General features: G+C 43.8%; 1 protein-coding gene across 1 annotated transcript in view; it reads left to right on the forward strand.

Annotated features, from left to right (window-relative positions):
- Positions 1–2307: 2307 nt before the first annotated feature.
- The window catches only part of DNAH6 (dynein axonemal heavy chain 6), a 190541-nt gene continuing 172501 nt past the window's right edge, over positions 2308–20347 (forward strand). Inside the window, exons 1-12 of the mRNA XM_034774925.1 lie at positions 2308–2419; positions 5412–5663; positions 6870–7046; positions 7912–8171; positions 10293–10560; positions 10806–10940; positions 11029–11152; positions 13161–13305; positions 14522–14690; positions 15766–15882; positions 16936–17136; positions 17627–17747. Of these exons, the coding sequence (XP_034630816.1) occupies positions 5418–5663; positions 6870–7046; positions 7912–8171; positions 10293–10560; positions 10806–10940; positions 11029–11152; positions 13161–13305; positions 14522–14690; positions 15766–15882; positions 16936–17136; positions 17627–17747 (1963 nt within the window). The 5' untranslated portion in view covers positions 2308–2419; positions 5412–5417. The remainder of the gene's footprint in view (positions 2420–5411; positions 5664–6869; positions 7047–7911; positions 8172–10292; positions 10561–10805; positions 10941–11028; positions 11153–13160; positions 13306–14521; positions 14691–15765; positions 15883–16935; positions 17137–17626; positions 17748–20347) is intronic.

Raw genomic sequence — 20347 nt, forward strand, 5'->3', positions numbered from 1 at the left:
TCGACGGTGAGCACTTCCGGGTTCGACTTATCTCGTCCAGACAAGACGCGATAAGTCGAACCCAGAAGTTTGATTTGCTTGCCGCCGAACTACCGGGTAGTGTAGACCTACCCTTAGAAACACTCCAAGAAGCATTTCAAAAAGGCACGTTCCCTGACTCATTTTATTTGACACCTGTTTTTCTTGTATTTGGCAGACTAACCTAACCCCTTCAGAAATGTGAATCTTATCTACAGAGAGTACTTCTAAATTGTCATCTGAAAATATTTGCTAAATTGCTTAATAGATATATTGAAAGTAATCAGGGTGAGTTAAACTAAAATCAAACTAATATGACAAATGCAAACAAACAAAAACATAAGTACTCAAATAAGCATTCAGGTCTCCAAACAGTCCACTTAAGCCTTGCTCTGCCTTTCCCTTATCCTTCTTTGCGGTGTCATGATTTATTTAAGCCATAAACTCTTTGGATCAGGGAGAAAGTTTGTAGTTATGGCACTGACACAGGAGGTCTAGATGCAGTTCCTGGCTCTGGCACAGATTTCTTGTATGACTTTGGTCAAGTCACTTTCTCACTTTGTGTCTCAGTTTTCCTTCTTTAAAAAGGAGTTAATATTGCTTCAAGGATATACCCTTAAAGCTGTTCAGATACTAAATTGATAGCAGCTACATAAGTACCTAGATTGTGCTTAGCATATTTTAGCTGTTAAATAATAGATAAAAACCATCTGTATTTATGACAGGAAGTTTCACATGGGGTATTCAGTACTCTATTAAATGCAATGGACTCAGAAGGAAATTAATTACTAATGTGCAATATTTGGCCATTGATTTCTTTTGAATATAGGCAAAACCACTCCCCCACACCTTGTCAGTGAAATCTACACATTCAGTTTATCTGCTAAAAATTCCAAACATTTCCTCCCACTTCCCTTTTAAAGTCCTTTGGAGAGAATGGAACCACATGTGCTCTGGATTCCATCCTGACCCGCAGCAGGGGTCAGGCTGGCTGTTTCCCCATGAGACTGACTTAAAGACACCCCTGCCTTCCCACTCCCAACATGACAAGAAGCTCCTTCCACTCTGATCTCTCACCACCCAATCCCAGTCCTATCGATTTCCATGACAAGGAATACATTTTCTTCCTGATAAACTGAGATGTTTACACATGTGGCTATTTGTTTTGTTTTGATGTGGAGTGGTACAGGAGTGCATATCAAATGAAATCACAGTGGTGCCAAACACAGCCTGTCTGAGAACTGTAATTCTAGAATTACACCCTCAGGGATGCTCCAGGCCTCCTATATATAGTCTATAATATATGAATTTCTGCAACTAACAGGCAAAACACCTCTAATAGCTGCTCTCCCCGCCCCCAGCAGCAAATTGAAGCAGAGATATGGGGTCCATGTCTCTTGGCCTATGTTATTACCGCCTCATTGTTGGTTTGGATCTCAGACAGGAAACCATCGGGATGCGGGATGTCTTTTGGCCTCCTGATGCTGCAGGGCTAAAATCCTCCTTTCCTTCGCAGAGCAAATGGGAAGGAGTGTGATGGCTGGTCCCACTCAGGCCAGCTCCAGAATCACACAAACCTTCGGCCAAATCCCCCCTGTTAGCCCGAAGAAATAAGGAGGATGGGAAGTTTCTTTTGGGATTCTTGGGCTAAATTAATCTAATTAATGTTTACAAAATAGCATTTTAAAAAAAAATCACCTTCGCAAACGGCTTCATTGTGTTCATTTGGATTGGGCGAGTTTGTCGCTTTCTTTCTTGGAGCCGACAAACCTCCACCAGAAAAGCAAAGGTGTCCCTGTAAACCAGGTGTCCCGCGTGGGCTCCAGGGGCCAGGCTTAGGCACGGGGCCGGGGTTACCAAAGCAGCGAGGCACCTAAAGGTGCAGCTAGGAGCCCAGTGGGACTTTCAAAAGCCCCTAAGCAGGGGGGGGAGGGCAGTGACCTCCCCCAGGCACGTCTGACAATCCCACTGGCTCCAACTTTAGGGCCTAAAGACCTTTAAAGCCCGGCCCGGCTCGAACAGCCCCCACGTGCTGGGAGCGCGGGGGCCCCGGGCTGCCTGGGAGCGGCCCCTGCTAGCGGCACTGGGGTGAGCCGGGGGCCGCAGCCTGTATGCAAATGACCTACGTAATGCATGCAAATATCACCCCGCATTATGCCAACACAGGCCTCGGCCAGGTCAGTGAGCGGCTCGGCGGCGCGCGGCGGGCAGGTGGTTTGACTCCCCGCAGCGCGCGGCGGGCGGGCGGGGCCGCCATGGGTTGAGGCGAGCGGGCTCCCGTTACCGTAGCGACCGTTCGCCCCGCCCCGGCCTGCGCGGGGGCAGCTGGGGCTGAGGCGTCGGGGCTGTTGCCGGGCGACCGGGCGCTCGCTGGGGCCGGAGCCGCGAGTCTGGGGAGCGAGTGAGTGAAATGCCGCCTCCCGGCGCCAGCGGCTGGGACCCCCAGGACCCCCTCGGCGGGACCCCCCCCCCCCCCCCCGCCCCCCCCGGGACCCCCCCCCCCCCCCCCCCCCCCCCAGCCCCCCCGCCCGGGCCCTCCCCGGGACCCCCCCGCATCCCCCCGCCTGGGCCCCACCTGCATCCTCCGCCCACCCCGGACACCCCCCCGCCTGCATCCCCCCGCCCCCCAGCTAGGATTCTCCTACATCTCCCGGCCCTGGACTCCCCTCTGCATCCCCCCTCCCGGGAATTCCCTGCATCCCTCTGCCCCCTGCTAGAGACCCTCCCTGCATCCTCCCGGACCCCTTGAGACTCCCCCTGCATTCCTCGGACGGGCCTCCCCCCTGCATTCCCCATCCAGCCGGAACCCCCCCCCTACATCCCCTGACCAGGACACCCCCTGAATCCTCCGGCCGGGACCCCCAGCTGGGACCCCACCTGCATCCCCTAGGCTGGGACCCCCCCCCATCCTCCCACCCCCGCCCGGGCCCCCCCCCCGCATCTCCCCATTCCCCAACTGGGAGCCCCCAGGGCACCCCCTGCATCCCCCCACCCGGGATCCCCCTGCATCCGCTGGGCCCAAGTAGCTAAACAATATATGGGGTCTTGCTGGGTTGTTTCTGAGAGGAGGAGAAATTGATTATATGAAGCAGGTATTGCTTTGGTGCAAACCTGTGTATTTACAAAGAATGTACATAAAGTCCAATTTTTCTGACCACAGTAGGAACAAACAATAGCAGGGAGTTTCCTTGCTCACAGTTTCCAAGCCTGCCTCTCTAGCAAGTCCTGTGCCCCCAGGAGCTCTGTCCCTCTGCTTCCTCTGAGGGTTTCTCTCATTGTCTGCTGGCTTTCTGCCTCTCTCAGGCACACAGCTTGTCAAGTGCCTCTGTGGATTCACCAGTCCCAGGGAAACCCCTCAGACCATGCAGCTTAGCCGTACTCCGCTTCTCCAAGCCGCTCCTTGGGCAGTAGTTCCTATTGACTCCAGCTATTTTACATTAAAAATGGGCTTAATTGCTCCTCCCATTTAGCATGAAGGAAGGGGGGTTAGTACACCTATCAATTTTAACCAGGTCTGTGATTCAGGGAAGCCATTAATACCTTCTTCCAGCATAGCATCATTATTATTACTGGTATAATGCTACAGGTGTGCATGGTGCTTCATTTGTGTAATCCCCATACCAGGTTGGTGGTAAATCCTGCGTTTCAAGAGGATCATACCTTCCCTCTTCCTCCTCTGCTCTATTTGAACAAAGGAGAGAAGTTTCTAGTACTTGCAGAAGAGAAAGTTAAGGTGGAATTCCTGGCTTCCTCTACCCTGATATAACGCTGTCCTCGGGAGCCAAAAAAATCTGACCGTGTTATAGGTGAAACTGCGTTATATCAAACTTGCTTTGATCTGCTGGAGTGTTCAGCCCTGCTCCCCCCCGGAGCATTGCTTTACCGCATTATATCCTAATTCTTGTTATATCAGGTCGCGTTATATCGGGGTAGCGATGTATTCCCAGCAGGAAATGAACAGCTGCCACTCTTAATACAGTTTTCTTTAATGAGAGCTAATGTATTGGGGGGGGGGGGGGAAGGGAAGGGAGTGGTAAAGAAAACTTTCCCACCACTACTAGAGGTGAAGATTTTGAATTTTTTCCAAGATAGGACATCTCTTGTTATAGTGAAACTGATTTATAAATTGCTATGTATTTCTCCTGAAGGGTAATAGTGCAGAATTGAAATCCGACTCTTCTTCTCCCTTAGTTTTAACTTTTAAAATAAATTTGTAGGGTTTCCAGTTCTTGTGCTGTCTCCACTCTGGTAAATCCATGGAAAACAGAACAATTTGAATTTGCGTAGGACTGGGGTTCTTAACTGTGTTATATTTGCAGTACCAAAACTATAGACACTTTTCTCTTTCCACCTCATTTCTTTTGTGTCCATATTTCAGATGTCTTGAAGCTGGCTAGGTGGAGTGCTGGAAGTGAGACAAAGGCTGTGGTCTGAGGGAGTGAAAAGAATGCTGTTTGCTTTATGCGGTCCTGCTCACACCTCCACAGAACTGATGGGTGGGGAGGAGGTTACACCAAAAAACATAGTGCCCCTGAATGCATAGAGCCCTGCAAATCTGCGGATATCCGCTTTATATCTGTGGACCATGTTTGTGGATCGCAGATCGATGCGGATACAAATTTTGTATCTGCACAGGGATCTATGAATGCATTCCAGCTCTATTCAGTTCCCTCCGGGCTCTTGGCAGCCACAGCGCCTGCTGCAAGGGAGTTTGAGTGAGTTAATATCAATTAGCTACCGGTGATGACTCATTAATTTATTTATGTAATCCCTGCTGAGGTTTGGGTAGGAGAGAAATATGTTGCCATGGCCTCAGTCTTGTTCCTCCTCTTGTCCAACACCTCCCCGCCATCAGATCCTAATATCTGTGGACCTGCCAAGGGTGGTCTTCTGGTGGATCAGGAGATAAATAATGTAGGTGTGGTGGTCTGCCCCTCAACCCCCCTGCCCTTGATCTTCTTGAGGAGGAAGGGGGAGGCTCTTAATAGTTACATAATTTAATTAGAATAATTCCAAAAGTCCTATACAAATGTATCTGACTGATAAAGAAGAGGAAAGATTTGGAGAGGAAGAAAATTGTAAAATTAGAGGTACACGTAGCCCCTCCACTTTCTACAACTCTCTCTTTTCCTCCTGAAACTATTGGATATGTCTTTCAGCTAAACACATTCTCAAAATGCTTTGATGCTCACTCACTGCTTTTGTATGTAATGTAAAAACCAGATTAGTATCTGCCCTATTATTTTAATACAGTTTGTTACAAACATTTTTCTTTTCTTTTTTTGAGATAGTTGGTTAATATCTGGGCATTTTAAATTCTACAACAAAATGGATGTAGATTTGTAATACCCTCCTTTGTTTTACTTTAAAAATTATGTATGTTTCATTTTTAGGTAACTATGTCTAAGAAGCTGTCGTTGCCTTCTTTAACTACATCATCATCCTCTGTAAATGGCAGAAACAATGAATATACAAGTGCAGAACTTCCTGCTTCAATCACTAATACCAGTAAGCTGAGGGAAAGACTAGTTTGTATGGCTCCAAAACAGATAGCAGCAAATCCTCAAGGTCTTAAATTCATACATAGCACAAAATCGCAAGAAAGAACAAGAAAGAGACAGCAAGCCATAAAACTGGAACCTTTGGTATGTTTAAGAGAAATACGATATTTAAACTGATCTGTAAATGGGAGCTATTATATTCACAGTATAATAAAATTTTGTCCCAAAGTCATTAACTGTAGTAAGATGTATATGCCAATTCTTCTAAAAAACTAGAAATGTAGGCCCAGATCCTCAGCTGATGCAAACTTGTAGCTTAACTGAAGTCCCTGGCACTGTAGTGATTTACACCAGCTGAGGGTCTGACCTGCAGTTTTTCATATAGGTAATATTAAGTAATACATGAAGCACAACAGCTTTCTTTAGTTTTTTTTTTTTTTTTTTTTTGAAAGAACATCTTCAGCTAATTAAAATGCTGATTAGCAAAGGTATTTTCAGTCCAAGTTTATATGCTGAGAGGAAGAACCAGGACACCAGAAAAAGCTAATTTCCACACAGTCCCCATTTGGTGTTGCAGGCAGAGGAACATTGTGACATCATAGGTAACTCTGCTAGTCATCACTCACTCACTCCAGTTCAATTACATACTTTAACCCCATTGTTTGAGTCAGCAAATGAAACTGCAGGTCAGGACTGAGTTGGTGGGTACAGGGGGCTCAGGATTGGAATAGCAGGTCTGCTTCTGGTCAGGAGCTCTATACGCTGCATAGGCATGAGGCTGCAGATTTGTTTCATGGCTCCCTCCACACTATACCTGGCTCAGGCAAGATCATTGACGTTTGCCCAGTCAACAGTTCCAGTTCATCTAAACGGTGCCCATTTGGGGCTGCAGTGAAACTCTTCTGCCTACAGCAGGAAACGGGCAGTCAAGGGGAGAGATGACCAAGACAGGCAGCAGTTTTAGGGTTAGGGTTTAAAGGTACGGTTAGGGATAGTGGAGAATATGAATGCTGACCGGCTAAGTTACTTCTCATGTCACAGTGGTACTACTCAGGGTTCTCTGCCTGCGGCACCAAATTGATACTGTCAAGGGGAAGTTGTTATTGATATGAAATTGATAAAACAATGAAGAGGAGGAGTGGTTTAGGTGAATGAACAATACATTTTAGCTTTAGTGTCAGTATCCTGTAACACTGCACATTCACGTTCCTGCCATTCCTACCACCTGCCAGCGCAGCAGCGAAGCACGCAACTCTCTGATATAAGACTATGCAATTTTACTTTTGGATTCCTTTCCTTCAAATTAATCGTTAACTTCCTCTATTTTTTGTATTTTTTTCCTCCCCCAAGCCTGTGCTAAAGGTATATCAGCATCATAAACAGCCTGAATACATCTATCAAAAGAACAGAGAGCGTTTATTAGCTTGTGGATTACTGCAGCCTTCTCCCTCAGCAGATAAAAGAAAACGGTCTGCTTCCATGGAACCGATGGCATCCTATGCTCTTTTAGCTGAGCTTCCAGAGCATGTAAGAGAAAAGCAGATATTGAATAGTGACCCTGATCATGAACTGTTACGGACCCCCACTCCTGTACTTCTCATTCTGTTGAAATCAGTGGAGTTTCTGTGTAAGGAAGGAGTGCAGCCTTTTAACGTGAGATAATTACATTGGCCCAGGTTGATCCTTTCAGAGAAATCTGTGGGAGATAGCCTCAGGGAGAGGGAGACAAGTTTTCCTTTGAAGGGGCTGCGAGAGACCCTATGGAGTTTGAAAAGGTGAAGGCTCCCAGCCCCACAGGTCTCCAGGGATGACAACTCTGCTCTTCCCTCCCCCATCCCCTTCCAGAACTTACAAAGATGGGAGCTGCCTGCCTTTAGCCATGGAAATCTGTCTGACCCACAAGGAGCAGTGTCATGGAGCTTGGCCAGTCCCATGTTATGACTCCACAGCCCTTCATTGTACTTTTGAGATTACTTGAAAACTCAAGAAAGGGTGATCACTTTTGGCCAGTCTTCATCAGGATGAAAAGAACCGGTATATAGAACAGTGCTAGTAAGGTAGAGGCAGCAAACTCTGACACAGGCTTTAACAATGAGAAAAAATACTTGTATTTCTTCTGTTCATGGCTTTGCCCTTACAAGCATCTTTATTGAGAGCTATATCCGACAATAGCCTGGATATTCCTTTTCTTAATGGATTGCTTCCTTCTTTTCTTTCCCCCCAAATTCATTTCCCTGGGCTCTGATTTTATATTTAAATATTAATTTTGCAATTGCTAATATCCTTGAATTAAGAAAGTTATAAAAGGGCATTGTCATGACATAAGGATATTTTGCCATGTCTGATGTATTTTTTCTGTAAACTGATAATCTAATTTTGCTTTTATTTTAAGGTACAGCAGCAAAGCCCCAGTAAGGTACTAACTCCTACTCCTCCCAAACAGCTCCGTACTGCTCTAAAGCCAAGTGCCTGTAAACCTTCCACCTCTCCACCTTCTTATGTTTTTAATGAAACAGAAGATGTAATTAAAGCTAACATTACAGATCCTCTGAAAATCATTAAAATAATATGTGAAAACAAAAATCTTGGATTCCTGTACATGACTCCAGCAGTTCCTAAGTCATCCATTAAATACGATACTTTTAATTTGAAGTGAGTTATTTTTTTCAAGCTGTTTATTCAGATTATGCATCGAAACTTATTGTTAAAGTTTATAATGAGCAGGGTTGATGTATTATCTACTTTTTAATGCTGGCTAATTGTCTTGTGTTTAATTTTCCCCTTTATATTTTACCATTTAATTCTTTGAAAATAGTTGATATTGGAACTGTTACTTTTTAAGAAAGTTGCTTCATATTTTTAATATAACTATAATTGGATATAAAAAGAAAGTAGGACTATATTCTTTAGAGGTTATCAATATAACATGAAGTGTGCTAGATAAAGAGATGAGCACCTGTTTCAGGAGTGTTGTCAAGCACAAGGCCAAGAAATGCACATCTTAATGACAATCTGGCTGCAGAGTATGAGTGATGTATTGGTCCAGGTAAATTGGTATATACCTGCCGAGGATCTAGTCCTTTATCTGGTACCAGTAATATGGTAGATACAAGGAAACTATTAAGGACGAGAACAGCCATCTTGCCACAAATAGTATCTCCTGTTAATCACAGAGAGGGTACTTCCTCCAGTAAAGCTAATAAAGGCACCATGAGTTGGAAGAAATTTCAAGAGGTGCCAGATCATCTGACTAAAGGCAGAAAGATTGAGACACAAGCAAAAACAGAGTCAGAAGGAGATAGATAAAACAATAGAGGAGAAAGTTGGGTCAAACCACTGCGCTAATGGTAATATTTTAATTTCTGGATTCTTTGGCTCCTTGTGCTAACGTTACTATGGAGTAGGGTGACCAGATGTCCTGATTTTATAGGGACAGTCCCGATGTTTGAGGCTTTTTCTCATATAGAAGCCTATTACCCCCGTCCCGATTTTTCACACTTGCTGTCTGGTCACCCTACTATGGAGGCAGGCCACTGTACCTCAGGTGTGATGGGAGAGCTTTATATTATTCTGCAGAAATCCTTTTGGCTGATTTTAAAGAATGCTATTGAAAAACTTGGAAAAGGAGTCATGTGCTGTTCTTCTCAGTAGGATGGTGGCTGTGATGCTGAATCTGAACTGAAACATTGATGGATTGCCCTTTAATACTCTGGTCTGAAACTAAATGATGCTGCAACATCCCTAACCTCTCACCAGAAGTTGGGAATTAAAAAAAACAAAGAACTCACTAACCTGTGTGCTGCCTAGAGAATTGATGCTAAATTAAGCAAACGTTCTAATTCCAGTTTCAGATCACTGAATCCACAGAATTCTGAGCATGTAAGAATGTACTGAACGCAATGTCCATGTGACAAAATCATCTTGGGGCCATATCAAAACATGTCCAGACCAATTGGCCACATTTGTTTAACTCTTTAGATGCCATACTCACTGCTGACCTAGGTCTTGGACCATCCATCCCATAAATAAATGCATCATGGGTGTGTGTTGAAAATGTGATGTTACTGTGGCATTCACAATGTTGTTGAGGCCTTTCTGTGAGGAAATGAACGTCTCTTGAGTAATAAGTGAATGATGTTGCACTGTTAGTGGCTAAGTGATCATTGGGCTTGGGAAAAGACTAGAGTTAAAGCCAGAGACTACAGAGCTTGCTATCCAGCCAAACCTCTAGGGCATACATAATTCATCTCCCACTACACAAGTGGGATTGTGGAGGATGAAATGGACCTCCCTTGTCAGTCTGAAGGCAGGGTACAAGGCTGAAGACTAGACGATTTATGGCTACATTTCGAGGACTCGGTCCTGCAAGGTGTTGAGCATGCTTTTCCAATCCAGAAAAGCACTTTCGTATGTACTTATTTTAAGCATGTGCATAGCCCTATTAAAGTAAAAGGGACTATCAGTTGATCAGAGTTAAGGTCCCATGCTGATTAGTGATGTCATAAGTGCTGCAGCCTTAGCTGCTGCTCTCTCTTTGCCTCTTGGAGAGTTACTCCAGTTTTAAAGTGATGTTACAGTGGAGAATCAGGCCCTAAAAGTGGGAGCTGAAAAGACAACTGAGAAGAGATTTTTGGCTCCTGCTGCAGCTTGTGGCACGATGCAGTCACAAAGCCATCTTAATGGGCCTACCTCCTTAGGTTTTTTTCTAGATTTTACTGGAGATCAGTGAATTCATTTGTATCCTATTAAAATCAACTTTGCATTTATTTTTAGAATCGTAAACTATGACTGCATCAACAAAAATGACTACTACACCATTAGCCAGAAAGCAGTTATCCACACATGTGATGGAGAAGTTGAATTCATGCAGCTAGATCGCTGGGAGCAGGAATATCTGTATCACAAAACATTTACTAAGATTCCCATATTTGCTATCTTTTGCAAATTGAAGTCATTTACAGAGTGGAGGAAAAATGTCCGTGCCAAGAAAATCAGTGCGTGCCGTAAAGCTTTGCAGGAGAACTTGTTCATCATTAATGCTGTACGTATTTGCTAATGATGGTATTTCTGAAGGAAGTAGAAAGCTAATGTCATTGCTAAAATAGGGATGTGTCCTCTCAAATGGAGTTCTGGCCTAACGTATTTTCAGCTAGTAGGAATCCTGTACTGTCTTACCAAACATAAAATCAGATACTAATGTGATTTTCAAAAAGTCGTAAATCTAAGCCTTTGTTTGGATTTTAATTTGTAAATATCTCTTGATAAACTATTCTTATTATTTGGCAGTCCTTGCGGCCTGCAGTGCTTAATGTTCAAGAAATGTGTTACCGAATCAGTGACATGGGGCTTTGTCGTATTGAGAAAGGTTACACGTACACCCTGGAGGAATTTAGAAGCACTCAGTTCAAACAACTGGATGAGGTGAGCTGTTTTCATTGGTTCCAAGTTCCCGACATGTTCTTTTAGAGATTAGGTTTACATGGTTCTTTATGCGTACTATCATTTTCAGGTGGCAAGCCGTCTAGCAGAGTTCAGGGAGCTAGCGAAAGAAGTTGTTAGAAGTGCTTGTCGAACTGCCCTGCTTGAATCTGGATTCACTCCTGATGATTATTTTTATGGACCAGGCAGTACAGGTATGAAAAGAAACTAAACATTTAGGAAATGACTGCAGGACATGTGGATCTTTACTGTGCATTTTCTCCTATATGCCGGGCCACTGAACTGTTTCTTGAATGAGTCTAGTATTTTCCCCTTAATCTGGTAGGCATGGGGTTATAATTTTGAATATGTAGTCTATTGTGGAAAAGGTGCATCTTTTAGGATTCTCTTCTTCCATGTCTATTTATAGTCCATTTGATAATAAATAATGTCTAACAATTCCCATAAGAGGCCACCTCAAAAACTATAATGTTAGCATCCAGCTTTGACTGTTTGGGTTAGGCCTCCATAAACAATTGATTCATAGATTCTTATGATTCATAGATTCTAGGACTGGAAGGGACCTCTAGAGGTCATCGAGTCCAGTCCCCTGCCCTCATGGCAGGACCAAATACCGTCTAGACCATCCCTGACAGACATTTATCTAACCTACTCTTAAATATCTCCAGAGATGGAGATTCCACAACCTCCCTAGGCAGTTTATTCCAGTGTTTAACCACCCTGACAGGAACTTTTTCCTAATGTCCAACCTAAAGCTCCCTTGCTGCAGTTTAAGCCCATTGCTTCTTGTTCTATCCTTAGAGGCTAAGGTGAACAAGTTTTCTCCCTCCTCCTTATGACACCCTTTTAAATACCTGAAAACTGCTATCATGTCCCCTCTCAGTCTTCTCTTTTCCAGAACTTGCGTTCTGTTCAAAATGAGGAGGAACACGGGCTCATTCTGATCTCCAGTGGCAGGAAGTTCTATAGCTGAACCTTAACCCCGTGAGCCCGAGTCAGCTGACTTTGGCCAGCCACGGCCATGCCACGGGCCTTTTGTTCCAGTGTAAATATACCCTGAGTGCGCTGCACCACTAAAATATGTGCTTAATTGTAGCATATGACTAGTCCCATTGAAGTCAATAGGGCTACGGACATGCTTAGATACTTTACTGGATTGGAGCCTAAATCAAGAAGAGAACCATAACAATCAGTCATATACATATTTTCCACTTTGACCTCCATTAGATCCCAGTATGTAAACTGATAAAGGTGCACTCAGGATTTTATTAATAGGCTCATAAGTTTTAAACCCAAATGTGTGAGTAATTTTTTAAAAAGCAAAAACTATTTTAAAAGGACTACTTGTTTAAATGCTATGCATATTGCCAAAACCTCAGCTGATGCAAATCAGTGTTGCTCCATTGGCTTCCACAGCATTATACTGGTTTACACCAGTTAAGGATCTTGCCCATACTGTAAAATATTTTTTGTAAAAAAAATTTGTTTACTTGTCTATAATGTATATATTTTAAATTATTTAATTAGAAAAGAATAAGAAGTCTGAAGTACTTGTTGAAATGCTCTCCATTTGCTGCTGCTGACATTGCTACTTCAGGATGTTTAAGGGATGTTCTTTGGCTTGTTACTGTAAGGTTTTAAATTTAGTGGTGGGGTATGGCAGTTGATTGGATCTCCTTGCTATCTTCTGCTCCTCATTACCTCTGGAGCTGCTTGGGCCCAGTTGTCATAGAGCTACCCAGAAATCTGCAGTGTACATTTAAATATTTATGTTCGCTATACCTTGTTTGTGTTACCTAAACAGACGGAACTGGGCCCCAGCGAGTCTAACGCTGGTCCTGCTTGGCAGCCCCCCTGAAACCTGTTCGCAGTCCCCCAGAGGGCCCCGGACCCGTGGTTGAGAACCACTGATCTACAGGGTTTGGGAATTGAGCTCTCTGCTTTCTTTGCAGGGGTTGGGATGAAGGGGGGATTTCCTATGAACCCTTCCATCGGGGAATTTCTGCGCAGTTTCCCTGGTGGAGTTTCTTGGGTACTGTGCTGTATTTTTCCTCCCCCCGCCCCCCAAAATGCCCTTTGCTTTTGACTCAACTCAGACTGAATTGTTTTAGTAATAGTTTTATGTAACTGTAGAATTTTCAGTTACACATGCTGTTGTATTTGCAATATTTTCATTAACGTGTTTGCATATCTTCCATACAGAACAGGTAACTATGGTAACTGGATTAGCTGCTTCAAGTCTCCTTGTTGTTCCTCATTATGAAAGAGAACTTTATGGAGAAACAGCTGAGAAAATGACCTACACAGAACAGGCCAACAAAAGGTCTCATTGTAGAAGGTTAACATGGTTAGTGTCTGTAGCAAAAGTTGTTCTTATGCTTTCGTCTCACATAATCACATAAAAGTTAAAATTATACAATGCAGTGTTCCTTACAAACAATGCATTAGTATATGTTGGACTGATCATAAGCAAATAATAACTGCATACCAGATCAAGTCTATCAGTTCTTCTAATATATGGAAGGACCAAGTATCAAATGCTTCAGTGCATGTTGTTGGTGCTTAATAAATAACATCTCAAATAATATAATCATAAGAGCCAGATTAAAAAAAAAAAGGCAAAAAACCTCACAAGGCATCCAGCCACTATTGCAGTGCTGTAAATAGGATGGGGAGTGGAAATCTGTCCTGATTCCTACAGGCAATCATCTTAGGTTTCACTTTTACAATCAAATTCTAGAGTTGCCTGACAAAACTATCAGTTTTTGTAAATGCCACTTTTAGCATTTATGTCAGTGCTGTTCGGTGACTCAGCTAATAAGGGCTGATCCTTGAGAAAAAGTTAAGATGTCTTAAGAAGTTAATAAAAAGCCCAGTTATACTGCCTGACTTTGAGAGATTCCTATTTTTTGTTATGGCAGAACATCCCTGCAGTTGAGGCTCTGTTGCTGAATTCACATAATAACATTTGTTTCTTGAAGTAACATTCCATTTTTCTAGATGAAACCAAGTTATCACTTGTGTAAATACTGCTGGACCAGATTTGCCAGTACATTCCATCAGCTTTCCGCGAGTGTGGCGATACAAAACCTAAACCCAGAGCAGCACAAAGCAGCTCCAATGCACTGGTGAATCTGGCTCACTCATCTTTGTCATAAGCTCTTTCGAGTTTGATATGAAATGTGAAGTAATTCAGAGTTTGGTCTATTATTTGTTCTGAAAGTCTATCACAAAACCATCTCTCAAAGTTCTTTTCTTCTGTATATTTATGCATGCTGTGCATATTAGAGTACAGATATTTTTCTGCTTTCTGTTGGAGAATTGTTGGCCCAAATCCTGAAATCCTTACTCATTTTTTACTCTGTCTTTACACAGGCAAAAAAGTTCCAGTAAGGTTAATAGGAATTTTGCCTGAGTAAGGAATGAGTGAGGACTTTAGGAATCGGCTCTTTGAAAGTATAATATACAGTACACCTTTCCGTAAAAATCAAACGCTCTTATCACAGAGACTTGTATTCACAGAAAGTGACAAAGTATTGCGCTTCCTTCTTCTGTCCCTCAAGCTTTATCCGTCTTGCTGACTACCTAATAGTGAACACTATGCATGTCCTGGCAGTAAAATCAGTCACTACTCTTTTGAACTACCTTTCTTATAAGTTGAAAAGGACACCTGCTGCAGATGTCATACAGAAGTGGAATACAGAGGAAAAAATTGAAGTCTCTGAAAAAAAGGTAATTGTGTTTCAATGAAAACTGAGGCCAAGTTTTTTAAAAATGAGTGCATAAAATCCCTTTAGTCCATAATGAGGCATATAAATAAATGGCGTGATTTCAAAAGTGCTGAGTACTCAGCAAGACCAATGACTGCAATCTTAGCCTACATGTAGCATAGTTTTCTGTTTATAAGTTGGTTTAAAAATGAAGCTTAGAGGAAATTTTTGTTAGGAAAGTTTAAATTCTTGCATTATTCTCATTAAGAGGTGAATCTATGCTGATTATCATTTTCTTAGAAAGAGCTTCAACTTCCATTGTCCTGCAAAAGTTACTGTTAGTAAAGTAGTGCACTGTTAGTGTAATCTATGGCTGCTATAGTATTTACAGTGCAGTAAAGAAACAAAAATTACACGTTTGTAATCCTACTTTCCCTCCCCATCCCATTTGCAAGCAATATGTGCCAAATTGGCCTTTGCAAAGAAACTTCTATTTAAATTCCTAGACCTGGAAAAATTCCTGTATATCTGAATTGAGATCTCAGACTTTAAATGGGATTTCTCTTCTTCCAGACTTTTTCTTTAGTGCCCCGTTTACCCTTTAATATATTCACAAATTCTCGGCCTTTGATATGGTACCAAGGAGCAAAAGCATGCACTTACATGTATATATGGAGGCAAATTTCTGATCTGTGCAAGGGTTGCAAAAATTGCTGCTATCTGACAAAGGCTTGATTCTGATCTTGCTTACCACAGTTTTACACTGATGTAATTCTATTGACTTTGACAGAGTTAATCTTTATTTATACCCAATTGAATTGAGATCAGAAGAATCTGTCTTTGCAAGTTTGTTCACAAAGAGTTTAAGGCCTGGTTTGGCTCCCGTTGAAGTAATGGACATTTTGCCTTTGATTTCAGTGAATCCAGGATTGGCCCCTGACATTTATTTGTTGTATCAGACTTTTTCATTCTTCTTTTGTCTGCTTAAAAGAAATGTGCAGGGTCATAGAGAAAAAGTGATGTTTATTTTTCAACCAAGATTTTTAAAAATGTCCTGATCTTTTGAAATTTGTATTGTTTTGGTTTCGTTGTTTCAGGCTGTGTCAGGGACTGCAGGGCAGGATGAAGAAGAATCATTTCTGCCCATGTTTCTTACAGAGTTAATTTTGGAGATCCATGCATTGTTGTTTGCACCATCTTTGGATGACTTCCAGGTCTGTTGTAAGAAAGTATCAATTTATCTTTTCCTTGCATGTTTAAATCAATTTCACTGAACAGAAATGTCAGGATTGTGGGCCAGATTCATTGGTTTGCCCCGCTTGTTTTTATGGAGTCCAGAGACACAAAGCAGCTGCAAATCTTGTTTTGTTGCCTGGTCACTAGAGTGGTGCAAAATAGCTATAGCATCCTAGTGAATCCATCCCTGTATGTTTGGGGTCCATGGCGCTCTCGCTATGAAAATGGAACTGATTGTGTGCTTTGAATCTCAAAGATACCTGTATGCATTAGGGATTCATCCCACACTCACAGGTGACATCTCACATTTGTACATACTCTCTACCTGATCATCTCCCCCTGCTGCCCTTTGGAATACAGACCGCTGCCTAATACAGTAGCCACTCAGGGGATGTCTACACTGCAGCTGGGAGTGAGCCTCCCAGCCCAGGTAGACAAACGTGGGCTTGTGGAGCTCACAGTAGTGCACTAAAAAAGAGCTGTGTGAACACTGCAGCACTGGCAGAGGCTTGGATCCCGTGGGTAGGATGGGCTTGAACTTGGGTGGCTAGCCCAGGTCTCTGCAAGTGTCTCAACCTGCACATAGCTATTTTTAATGCAGTAGCACAAGCCGGCTACCTGGGCTAACTGAGTTCGCATAGCTTTCGTCAGCTCTTCCTCCACATCCAATGGTGCAACAGTGATATTCTGCATCAGCTGTCGGTGGGAACAAGCTCTTCTCTACAAGAAGAGTGTCTTCTGGCTCCTACTGTATCTTTTGTAGTGGGGAATGATGGTTTCCTCTGGGTTCTCCCTGTTTGCTCTTCCGATGAGGCTCCATCTAGTATCTTATCTGGCAAGAGCAGTATTTAGCAGGTTGCCTCTCCACTACTCCCCATTCCTGCTGGTCTGGAAGTGAGACATATTGATAGTCTGCCGTAGACCTTTGCATGCATATGAATGCACTATATTTTGGAAATGTTTCACACCTAATTTGTTTCACAATTCAGAAGGATTCAAAGGGTGTTAATGATGTTTTCTTTGTCTAACAGGAAGGTATTGCAGATATTATTAATCAGTTTCAGGCAACTGTGTTGTCTATTGCTAATCTTGTACCTGATCAATACTTTGATGCCTTTACTCGTCCTATTATTAATAACAAAATTGAAGAAAAGACTTGTGGTGAAGGACCAAGTTTATCAACCATGTTTAAAGATGATAAGCATTTGCAAGCTATCATCCAGCAAATAAAGGTATCAAACAGTTTCAATTTCAGATTTGATTTTTTTTGTTAAACATTAATTAATCAATACCACTGTGTGCCAAGTCTCTTCTGAAGGTACTGCCCCTAGGGATGGCTAAGGCTGATACAACAGGACCGTTTGCATGCCTATCCAATCTTTGCTGAAACTGGGCTAATAGACACCAGTTATATTCATGGGCACCTGTCCACAAGGAAATGGACTGACACTACCAAATATTTTCAACCAGGTCACCAAACTGACCTTAGATGGCAATGAATTTGATTCACCATTGATCTGAGTTAGATGCAGACTGGCGACCTAGAGATAAAAGACCACTATTCCATTACCAATCCACTGAACCTTACAGTTCCTCCAGAAATTTTCTTTTAAAGTACCAAAAAAGAAGAGTCAATGTATCACGTAGAATTGTTTTCATTTCTTCTATTAGTTTGCTCCAAGCAAATTCTTATGTACAATGACGTTTTTGTGTAACATTTAGGAAACTGTGTATTCAGCATTTGAAGCAGCCAACTTATATGCAGACACTTTTGAACAGTTTCGGTTATTTTTCAAAGAAAATGAAAGTCTGGATTTGGAAGCTCTGAAGCAGCAGGAACATGGTGAGTTGTCTTTTTCTCTAATTTTTAACTAAGATTCTTGCAGATAGTAATATTTCATTGTTTGTTTTCTGTGTTATTGCAGCAAATATCTGCGGTATTTACTCTGGATTTGGTTATAAATGTTCTCTAAACCAATTTCCAGCGGAGTAGTGCGTTAGTCATGGGTTCAAATATTTATTTACTCTCACACAAAATAATCTATGACTATGTGTGCACACAAGATAACAATGGAATGAACTCCATTTATATCTGCAACAGTGGAAAAAGCTGTACTGAAGCCCCAATCCTGCAACTGGATCTGCACAGGTGGCCTCTGTGGAATCCTTTTAAGTCAGTGCTGTTCCATGCAGGGGTCTATGTGCATCTGATTGTGGGATCTGAGCCTTAGTTTGCACTTTTTGAGTTCTTATCTGTTCTGTCAGGACTACTCTGAACATCGATAGGCACAAAGCTGTTTTTACTCCGCTCCCATTTTCTTCTCTGCTCTTCTGTGCCAGCAGTGAAAGGGGTTGTCAGGGATAGGCACATATGAGCCCATCTGAATTTTGAATTCTTTCTCAAGTGATTGTCTACATGCATTCCACTGATAGTGAGCATGCACCCCATGCATGTGAGATCAGCTTCTTTTGGCCAACAGTGGGCCCCTTGCCATCTTTGTGCCTCCTGTAGTAGGGTCCTTGGTGGGCTGGGTGGCCTAGGGTTAGGGTCCACTCAGTCATGGGATAGTGGTAGGCGAGCGTGGGCCCATCCAAGCCACCTGACTCTGACCCAGGGCCCTAGGAGTGTCAGTAGCATTGACCCGTGGAGCGGGGAGTGGAGCTTCTGAGTTACCCTCCCTGGGTCACTTCCTACCACTGCTCCTTCTGCTTCTGGTCCCAAATAAAGAAAAATCAAAAGGAAACCAAACCATCAGCCCCAACGGGGCTCAGCATACAGTCCTGGTGCTTCTGGGAGGCATCTCTAGCCCCTTTTGGCAGGAAGCTACAGGGTAGGTCTGTACTCCTCTCCAACCTCCCACCTTGTGAGACAGTTGCTCCCTTTTCAACCCTGCCTCCAGTTGGAGCATGCGCTGCAGGATTGGAGGGGCAGGGCTAGATGGGCCCAGTACTGTCCTTTAATGCCTCCCATCCCAGTGTGTTGTGTGTATACCCCATCACGCACTACAAGGCATAAAGTGCTAAGTGGGCCAAACCATCCTTCAGTTCCTTGTTACCACCTTTGGCAGTCAGATGAACACCTGCAGTGTCCTCCTGCTTCTCTGCTCCTCACTAGCATTTGTTAGGCTAGGTCTACACTACGGGGGGGTGGGGGAATCGACCTAAGATACGCAACTTCAGCTACGCAAATAGCGTAGCGGAAGTTGCGTATTTTAGGTCGACTTACCTGGCTGTGAGGATGGCGGCGAGTCGACCGCTGCCGCTCCCCCGTCGACTCCGGTCCGCCTCTCGCTGCGGTGGAGTTCCGGAGTCGACGGCAGAGCAATCAGGGATCGATTTTATCGTGTCTACAGTAGACGTGATAAATCGATCCCCGATAGATCGATCACTACCCGCCGATCCGGCGGGTAGTGAAGACGTGCCCTTAGTAGGTAATCTTATTCCTTAGTTAGTTGTTACTTCATACAGTTAGTTCTTTGCCTGTTAGCTATAAAACTTTGTATATAGAAAAAATAAATATGTCTTAGTTAGTTTAAAGGGCAGGTCTACATGGCTGGGGGAGAGGGGAAACCAGCAGTAGCTCGTGCACACTGGCTACTTGCACCAGCTGCCTGCATGGACGCTCTTACTGCACATGAAAAGTGTCTTTGTGCACAGTATCTTGATGCCCTTTGGGCGTGTGTTAAACTAAACTGCCCAAGAGCACTCTTAATGCACAGTAGGAATGTTATATGGGGTGTTAGTGCAGAGTAGCTAGTGTGCTTTTAATTGGCACCCTAGCTTACTGCACACTAATTTCCCCATGTAGACAAGCCCTTAGTCTTTAAACTAGACTAGGGTTACCATTCGTCCGGATTTACCCGGACATGTCCTCCTTTTGTGTGCTAAAAATAGCGTCCGGGGGGAATTTGTAAAGCACTCACAATGTCCGGGATTTCCCCCTCCCCCGGCAGAGCGAGCGGCTGGGAGGGCTGCAGGAAAGTCCCGGGCTGGACTCCGGAGCAGCTTCCTCCTCCCACCCCCCCCTCCCTGCATTCTGAGCCGGCCGGCAGCTCCTCCTCCTGCAGCCCGCTCCGGCAGCCCTGTGCAGGGCCAGGGACCGGGTTTTGTGTTGTGCAGGGGAGCTCAGCCATGTGTCCGGCTGGCACAGAGCCCAACACCCTGTTCTGAGCAGCAGGGTAAGGGGGGGCAGGAGAAGGGACTGGGAGGTTCTGGAGGGGGCAGTCAAGAAACGGGGGGGGGGGCTTTTGGAGGAGAGTGGAGAAAGTTTTGGGCAGTCAGGGTACAGGTAGGGGGTATGGTCCTGGGGGGCAGTTGGGGGGGGTCTTAGGAGGGGGCAGTTAGGGGACAAGGAACAGGGAGTCTTAGGTAGGGGGTGGGGTTCTGGAGGGCAGTTAGGAGCAGGGGTCCCAGGAGGGGGCAGTCAGGGGACAAGGAGCGGGG

The sequence above is a fragment of the Trachemys scripta genome, chromosome 6 (assembly GCF_013100865.1).
Source record: "Trachemys scripta elegans isolate TJP31775 chromosome 6, CAS_Tse_1.0, whole genome shotgun sequence".
In the NCBI taxonomy this organism is placed as follows: Eukaryota; Metazoa; Chordata; order Testudines; family Emydidae; genus Trachemys; species Trachemys scripta.